Source organism: Halyomorpha halys, unplaced genomic scaffold, assembly GCF_000696795.3.
Source record: "Halyomorpha halys isolate HHAL.00 unplaced genomic scaffold, Hhal_1.1 Scaffold45.1, whole genome shotgun sequence".
In the NCBI taxonomy this organism is placed as follows: Eukaryota; Metazoa; Arthropoda; class Insecta; order Hemiptera; family Pentatomidae; genus Halyomorpha; species Halyomorpha halys.
This window is the reverse complement of record NW_027113993.1, coordinates 275,119-284,235: the sequence shown is the minus strand read 5'-3', so window position 1 is coordinate 284,235 and position 9,117 is coordinate 275,119. Positions and strand designations below refer to the sequence as shown.

Here is a 9,117-nt window from a genome sequence, read left to right as displayed (position 1 = left end):
TATATAGTGACAAAAAATGAATGGCACTGAACCTTCTTGGGTGTCTTTAAACATTGCATTTTTGGCTCTTACAAATATTTTTAAATTGTTAAAGGAATTTACTCAAAATGTTACATTTTATTTATAAACTTAGGTTATCCTTTGGCAAATGGTTGCAAGTCATTTTCAAATTATGTATTTATGATCTCAATGGGAGAGCAGTGACACTGTAGTTAAGCATGATGCTACTAATTTCAAGGACCCGGATTCGAATCCGGCTGGACAGAAAATTGTTTTCTGATACATTGTAGCCGTGAGTCAACCCCGTGGGTTTTGGAGCCCTCCTGGGGTCCACCCAGCCTCATTAATTGGGTAAAAACCTGGCGGTCAAGCGTAATTCTGACCAAATCACCTCCTTGCATAACCGCTGGTTTAGTAACTAAGTGGTCAAGTATTTCCTTACAAAGTGTTCAGCACTTTGATGTTCAGTACCTTTACAACATGGGTTGTAGTGGTACAGACTTTAGACTTTATAATCTAATGACTTTTTTCATAATTTTATCCTTTAATTATATTATTTCAATTGAGTCCTCAACTACAAACGTGAGGGACTGATAGTTGGGCACTCAATCGATTTGGTAGGTTTTGTTCACTTCAAAAAGAAGATTTGAAATGCACATTTGATATAAGTATTGAATAGCATTACTTACAGTTAAAAAATAATGGTTTTTATTTGTTTTTAATATTACTCACAGGAGGCCTGCGTCTATTCCAGAGATGTTTCTTGAAATAGTTGTGTCTAAAATAGTACATAAAATGTATATTAACAATATATATTTTTTGATATTCTAGTTTGCTGTTTTTAGAAAATTATCAACTTAAATGTAGTTACTTTCTGAAAAATTTTTCTTCTGAGCTGTGTTCAGATCATCTAATAGTGAATCCAGTTCGGAAATATTTTGTTTTAATTTAGCATCACTGCGTACACCTATAATAAATCAACATTTTATTCTTTCTAGTTTTGTGATTGTTAAAGTTTACAATATGTAAAAATTGTTTTAATACTTACTACGCTCACTAGTTGAGTATTGATATTCCTTGTAGGAAGAGGGATTTCTCTGATTTTGCTAATGAAATAAAAATCATATTAAATAAAAATCATAAATATTTTAATAAAATGTTTTCTTAATTAGGAACATACTTGGCCATTGTGGTGAGTACTCTCGACCAAGTGATGAGTAGAATTGGCGGGATTCAGGTATTCTATCTGATACTCATTCATAGTACCATGAGGTGTACCATCTGTTACTGTTCGCCTTACTTCTCGGTACCCTGTAGTCACAGTACCTCCATTGAGATTCAATTGAGAATTAGATCGAGATACAGTTGTTTGCAGATCTTCCAACAGTGCATCTGTAACAATAAATGATATTAGTTTCCATTATAGCTAACCATTGGGAATACATTAAATTTCGAAACAGGTACTAGTATGATTTTTATGTTATAAGGGAAAGACATATTTTTGTTACTTTGGTTGGTTTTTAAATATTGTATAATATCCAGGAGCAGAATCATGAAAACAGCATGGTATGAGTCAGGTTAGTACCCATTTTATTTTTATTTTTTATCAGGATTCATTTAGTACTTTGTATATACCAGACTTTAAGAGCGAAAGTGGACTAATCCACAGCATGGTTAAGACCATAATTGTGTTTCATTTAGACCAAAAATAGAATTGTTTGGATAGGTCAAGTGCTTCTATCTACTAGAATATTTAAAATATACGTAAAATCAAATATTATTCTATACTGTATCAATTACTATCTACAATATAATTAATTTATCAGTTCATTACTTATTAGTATGTTTTTTATTATACTTTTTTAGTATGCATCTTTAACTTTCATACTATTTTTAATTTATCTTTAATGTTAGTTTCTTTAAGTGGATATCTGTTTTTTTTACTTCCACTTTCATATCTGTTTTATTTACATTGTAGATAAAGCTCTGTATCTTTTTATTTTAGTTCTGATGGAGACCTACAGGGTGGGTCGAAATGTTGGAGATCGATAAGACCATCTTCTAATTCACATATCATCAAACGTCTGTATATAATGATAATAAAAAACAAATCAATATTGGAGTGAAGATATTTTGTGGGATAGGTCAATTTTGCTCTCATAGCCTCATATAATAGCTCTTCTTATTTGTTGGTACTATCATGACCCACTGGAACCTTATCCAGGGAGGTGTCAGTGTGAATTAAATTTTCACTAAGCGTAGTTCCATAAATTATCGTTATGGAGGCTTTACGACTTTGCACAAAAGATAAAACAAAAAAAATCTTTATAAGGTTCTATATTTGATTCAAATTCCTAATATTTTGCTAGTAAAGCCAATAAAGACGGGAATCCTACTGTTTTACATGGAATCACAGTCAGATATAGATAACAAATTGTTTGATGCCAAGTGGAATTTGAACCCAAACCAAAAGTTTTAATTATGCAGTAAGGGGTTTAATATAAATAAATAAAAATGCACCATGTAATTCAAATAACGGTATGAATCAGCAAAAAAGAAAATTCAATGTTGTATAGTCACTTTTCATTTATTTAAATAAATTTAATGTTTTGTAATTACACTAAAATGATTTTGTAATCACAATTATACATTTTATTCATAATTATATATTTATACATAATTATACATTTCATAACTATATAATTATAAATTTTTATTGATAATTATACTATCATGCTTTTATAATGTATATATAATATTTTTGTGATCATAAAACAAAATACTAAATGTTGCACAACAAATGAAAAGTGACTTAAGCCACTTTCATTTTCACTAGTTTATATATTACTTCTACAAATATTACTGTTTTTTTAAAAATTAATAATATGGATATAATATAAAATCATTCCAAAAATTGAAGTTTCTTTTTCTTTAGGAGGGGGCTGGGTGCCTCCTGACCCTTTACCTCAGGATCCTCCAATGATTCTTACCTATTTCTAAGGAAATAGTTATTAAATATTAATTTAAAAAAACTTTTGAACTACATCAACCACACTTTTTTAAAACTATAAAGTTAAAAACCTATCAAAATTTTATTTTACAATATTCATATATATTTTACATTTGTGTATTGTTTCTGCACATTTATATGCCATTTTCAAATATTTCCATCTTCACCTCAGTCATTTTAATTTAAAAAAAACTATTTTGTTAAATGTGTAAAAAAGTATGTATTTGAATGTGTTAGTAATATACTCATAGTATATTAGTAGATAATCAATAACGAAGTAATTTAAAAATTGTTTTTAACTTAACTAGTTCAGAAAGTAAATAAATTTTGCAGAGGTAAGGGTGTAAAAAAATATATTTAATTTATCTTTTTACTTGATAATATTACTTTCTTTTGGAAAATTTTTATAAAGTATTGAACATTTTTTATTTTAAAGAGAAAACCCAAAATGAGCATAAATGGTTTCAGTAATAAACAAAAATGGAAAAAACGGAATTTGAAATAAATTTTAACAAGTACATCCATAAGTTGTACATGTTAAAAGAGAGTTTATATAATGAACCTGGATGAAGATGGAAGTGTTTGAGAAAAGCAGAAATTTTACATAAATGTAAAATACATATGTATAAAATCATTCTGATAAGTTTTGAGATATAATTATGTTTGTAAAAATGTGGTTCAAAAGGATTTTCTTTTTGATCAATATTGAATAAGAAAAAGAAATACAAAACCACAATAAAGCTGTTTATAACAAAAAGGAATAGATATTTTTGTGGTTGTGCCACCAGAAACAAATCTTGCCATTCCTTCTCTGGTAACTTCCATATAGCTCCCCGGGGTTGATAAAAAAAACCTAATAACCCCACTTGTGGCTTTTTTCTCATTATCATTAAAAGAATATATGTATATATTTTTAACTGTCCCTTCAATCAAATAGATTTTTCTAGTTGTTTATGCTTTGCAATCCTGATTAAAAATATTAATTATTAAAGGTTAACAATAAACTTTAATAAATATGTAATGGTATAAGTGTTTTGAACTCTTTTATACAGTCTTAACCTTTGTTTCCTAATTGAATAGCCTTGTACACCAGCAGTGGTTTTCACCAGATGTGAGACCTTTTACAGTGTTACAGGTGACCTTTGTTTTGACCATATGGTACTGTTTGATATCATTTAATTAGAAAGTTCTCTATGCATATCAGTTTGATAGGAATTGTATACAAGAGCTCTTAAGGATATTTGATGAATAAATAGAGTTCTAAACTATTACTTAAACATTTCTCATTGGGTTTCTTTTGAGAAAATGCATTTTGAGAAGAGAATATTCAAATGATTGATAGATTGCTAAGTGAGATAGGCTTGGAAGATGATATCTAATGTAAAAAAGTGACAAACTTTTGGAAACTTTGTGATTGAAACAAATTTAGAACTTATTAAAAAAAAAAGGGGATTGTTTAAGATGAAGCTATGTTTCTTATTTTACAGAAATCAAGATATGGAGAGGGAAAGGGGCCTAAAATGACAAAAAAAAAATAATTTGTTGTAAATTACAATTTTTTTTCTTTTTCTAATATTTTCAATGTTTGCTATCTGTGTATATTTTGTCTCTTGCAATACTAAATTTTTTACTTTTTTATAGTATTGTTTTTTAAATTCTTAATTTCTTATTATACTGTTTTCATTGTATTATGGTTATGTCGTTTTTGTTTTCAACGCTGAAGAAGTCCTGAAATTCATGCCAATACGTCGGCTCAAATAAAATAAATGTATTTATGTTAACTGCACCCCTCCCTCCACCATCTCTTAACATTGAATTTAAGGTCACTGAACACATCATTATGTAGCAAATTACGTTTTATTTCTTAGGTTTCAAGAAAAAAAAATTTAACAGACTTAGTCAACATACGTTTAAATTATTCTTCATAAAATAATGTTAATTTATATTTCTTGCGACGATTTGGTAACACTGGAGTACCTTCGATCCCGAGCATCGAGTCGTGATTAGGTATTAGTTGTTCAATATTATTAGTGTTAGCTTAGACTATAAAAACGAGAACTATATACATTGTGTTAGTGACAGTGCTTTGTATTTCCAATGCTCAATGAACACAACTATTCTAACCTCATTTTATACAGGTATGATTAAGCTATGTTATAATTTGGAAAATGGATGGAGATGTGGATTTTAAACATATGAAGAAAAATAAATTTTATGTGGACCTCATAATTGTTTTTCATATTATAACTTGCCAGATTTCGCTCTTATGTAATCAGTTTTAAATCTAAACTGTACAATTTACGAAGTTCTTAATCATTAATACTACCTTTATTTGAAGATTTAGAGCGAACTGATGGCTGAAATCGAAAATCTCATAGTTTAATTTTGGCAAATACCATTTTCGTTTCTTTTTAGGCCCTAAAAAAATAAAATAAAAATACGTTGACATATGTGAATACTCTTCGTATTTAGAACCACGAAAAATTTGGGTAAGAAACGAAATATTTTATTTTCGGGAGGTGAATTAATTTGAAATAAAATAATTAATAGCTAGTGCTTATTTTAAAACTTGAAGTATAAAAAATAATAATTTCAAAATAAAAATTAAAAACGTTTGAGATTGCCAGTAGACCTCAAACTAACTTCTTTTGGATTTATTGGCTTCATACAAAACGGCCAATTTTACAAAAAATATGAGTAGATATAATTTTTCCAGAAATGCATCTTGAGAGGATGGTCAAGGGCTTCTTGGAGAATAATATAAGTATGTTACATCAAAAGGTTTTTCGGCTGTTGGATAAAAGATGATCAATTAATGTCACGTGGTTGAGGGTCTGTTACTCCACAAAATCAATTAAAAGTTTATGATAGGTTTTTATTTTTTAGGGAAATAATTGTGGCAATGACATACCAATGGCCGAAACTGAGTTTTTTACACAGTGGCTCTGAAACTGACCTTCAAAAATCTGAGCTGATTAGAATACCGTTGGAAGTAGATAATCAGGAATTATTGGAGAAATGACAGTCCTAAAGTTTGCCCTACTTAAGGGGACGTTCAGGACTCATTTCGATAAGCTACTTTGACCAAAGAATCGATACTCAAAAAGTTGTTGAGAAAAAAAAAGGCAGTTAAACTAATTCTAAAAGAATGAACTTCGACTTCTACCGGCGGACGACTAAATAAGGTCATAGGTCCGAATAAAATCAACCTTATATCGATTGGACCTCACTCGTATGGATGGATCGAGTTTTCATACCGTGTGACCGCCATGTAATAAAGTTGACCTTCCCAGACCCCGAAACCGAACCGACGCCTCAGTAGTTTCGTGGTTGCTAAGGTGATGCCTCGTCCCCCTCGTATCGGTACTATTACCGCAAGTATCGGACAAAAACTATTGATGCCGCTGAGCATCAAGTATCAAAACAACCCTAGCCACATTTGACTAGCTACACCAATGTTGGTCTTTAAGATCTGTTCACAAATCATTTAAGTCTGGGGACCACTAAGCCAGCAATGGAACCATCCGCGACTCATCCCATCCCTGAATTGGGACAAGGGGGATCCCCTTGGAAAATATTTGATGATAAGGTTGCTTAATGTACTTTAAAAGTAAATTGCATTCTGAGGGTGGTGGACCATCGGTTGGAAACCTCGGGTCTATACTATAACTGAAGGTCCAAGATTATTTTTATAGACTAGTTTTTTCCCTAGGTATTCTAAAATGATATTTTAAGAAGAAACAAATGGACTGTTTTTTTGTTTTTTTTATTCCAAAGGTGACCTTAATATGATTTACATTGTTATATTTTGTAGGCTACCTTCTTGGAAACCAATGAAGGTGTTGTAGTTAGGAATACATAATTAATTACCTTAAACTAATACACATCGTTTGCTTACCTAAGTTACTTTCATGGTCTTGGTGATTTATTGTGTTTGTCGAGGTGTGCGTCTGCCTCATTCTGCTCATTGTCTGCAAAAAAAAAAAAAAAAACATTATTTACACAAATTTTCCTGATTTATCGTACTTTTTTAATTGTTTGATTTTCAATCAAAGTCCGCCTTTACTGATCATTTATTATTACTATTTGAAAGGAACTAGTTGCAAAATCCAAACTACCGGTTTCGTTGAGAGAGTTGTAACACTTAAGTGTTCATATATGGTCAATAGAATTGCACATTGGAAACTTAGAAGTATCATTCAAGAATCTATGAGAAGTGTGATGAATAATACAGCGATATTGAAAATACCAAAATAATAGGATATCGTAAATAGGATCATTAGTACAAATAGATCGATAATTCTACCGAAAAAAAATCTTATCGTATCTTACTTTTTTTCTAATATTGTATGTTCCAATAATGTTTGACATTATAATACCATACGTTCAGAAGTGCCTCTACTTGATATGTCCCTGACCAAATAAGTGAAGGACTCATTCTTTGATGGTTCATCTTCGCAGTCATGGAATTCACATCTGTGACCTATTTTAAGCGTCATCGATATGCTTGCAATGCATAGCTTTTTAATGATACACTTCTTGTGTATGATCCGGATTGCTAACAGAACAGATATATAGTAACTTTATTTGTTAAAGAAATTTTTTTTTACAAATATTCACAAAGCTTCGTACAATACTTTAAGAATCTGGCACATCTAGTAAAATATCAAAGGAACAAAAGAAAAATAATAATAATAATACGTAACTATAATACTAAAGAAATGAACTACTTCTTCTAATTTACAAAGATTAGTTTATACAATGGCATATATAATGATTTATATGTTGTTTATTTTATCTACACCATGATATTGAGAATTGTCTATGTTTCGCTAGTCACATGTGCACCTTATATACTATCAAAGATATTTTTCTGCATATTCATTGTATTTTACACGGTGGATAAATATATGATATAAACTGTTGTAGATAAATTGGTTACAAATATTGTAGGGTTCATTTGTCTTATTTAATGTATGAAGTTTGATGTTTTCTTGATTCCTAATTCATAGTTGACTGATATATCTTATTATTTCTTTAAAAGTTGATTCTGTACGACACATAGCTTTCGGAAGTACTAAAGTTAAAATTTGATTTTACCCACAGGATTCATGTATACTGGAATTTAAAGCCTTATTAATATTCAGATATATGCTATGATTTTTTATTTTTTCTACTTTGCCATTTTTTGTTTTATTTATTCGTCAGAAGACAAGCATGGTGCTACCAATAACTTTACTTGAGATACCCAATTGTATTTATCATCTCTTTTCACTGAATCAAGACAGATCTAATAGTACAAGAGCCGGGAAGAAAAAGTCAGTTATCTCACGCCAATTTTTGATTACTTTAATGGAAACTATGTATAATTACTAGTCAAAACTGATGAGTCTGCCAAGTATAGGTGGGGGAAATAAAAAATGACGGCTGTTTCAAAACCTTAAAAAACACTAATTTTTCATTTGGAGCTCTATATCTTAAAAACTACCTACAACACTAGAAAATCTATGAGAACATTATTTAAAGAAGAGTAAATTTGCTGAAATATTAGCCCTAAAAGAGCTATTTACCGTAGCTATGCCCAATAGCTCTCGAGATATAGCTTTTAAAAAGCAAAATTTCTTAAAAATCTACTGAAAGATTAGAAGTTGGCTAATTTATTTTGAGAAATCTATATCTCAGGAACTATGTGACGTACAGATGTCTATTAGCACTCACATTAAAGCCAGTTTAATGGACTATAAAGAAGTTTATGAACTTTACCTTCGTAGCAATAGTAGTTTTCATGATATTTCCTGAAATAAATTGATTTATAGTTGTTCGGACAATAAAATTGTTTTATGAAAAACTTTATTTCAGAAACCATTGGACGTACTGATGTCTGCTAGCGCTCAAATTAAAGGTAGTCAAATTGACTACAAAATAGTTAATTATGTTTATCTTTGTAGGAGTAGTAGGTTTTATGATATTTGACAAAATAAACTCACAAAATGTTAATTTCTAGTTGTTCGTATAAAATGTTGGATATTTGAAAAATATATCTCTAGATCCATAAGACGCACATATGTCTGCCAACACTCAAAATAAAGGAAATTTAACTTACTATA

General features: G+C 29.8%; 1 protein-coding gene across 2 annotated transcripts in view; it reads right to left on the bottom strand.

Annotated features, from left to right (window-relative positions):
* LOC106689011 (uncharacterized) overlaps positions 1-9,117 on the bottom strand; it is a 107,664-nt gene that overhangs the window by 5,403 nt on the left and 93,144 nt on the right. For both annotated transcript variants that reach the window (XM_014433751.3, XM_014433757.3), the window contains 5 exons: positions 6,909-6,981; positions 1,181-1,392; positions 1,049-1,106; positions 872-967; positions 733-778 (listed from right to left, as the gene is read on the bottom strand). In XM_014433751.3, the coding sequence (XP_014289237.1) occupies positions 733-778; positions 872-967; positions 1,049-1,106; positions 1,181-1,392; positions 6,909-6,978 (482 nt within the window). In that variant the 5' untranslated portion in view covers positions 6,979-6,981. The remainder of the gene's footprint in view (positions 1-732; positions 779-871; positions 968-1,048; positions 1,107-1,180; positions 1,393-6,908; positions 6,982-9,117) is intronic.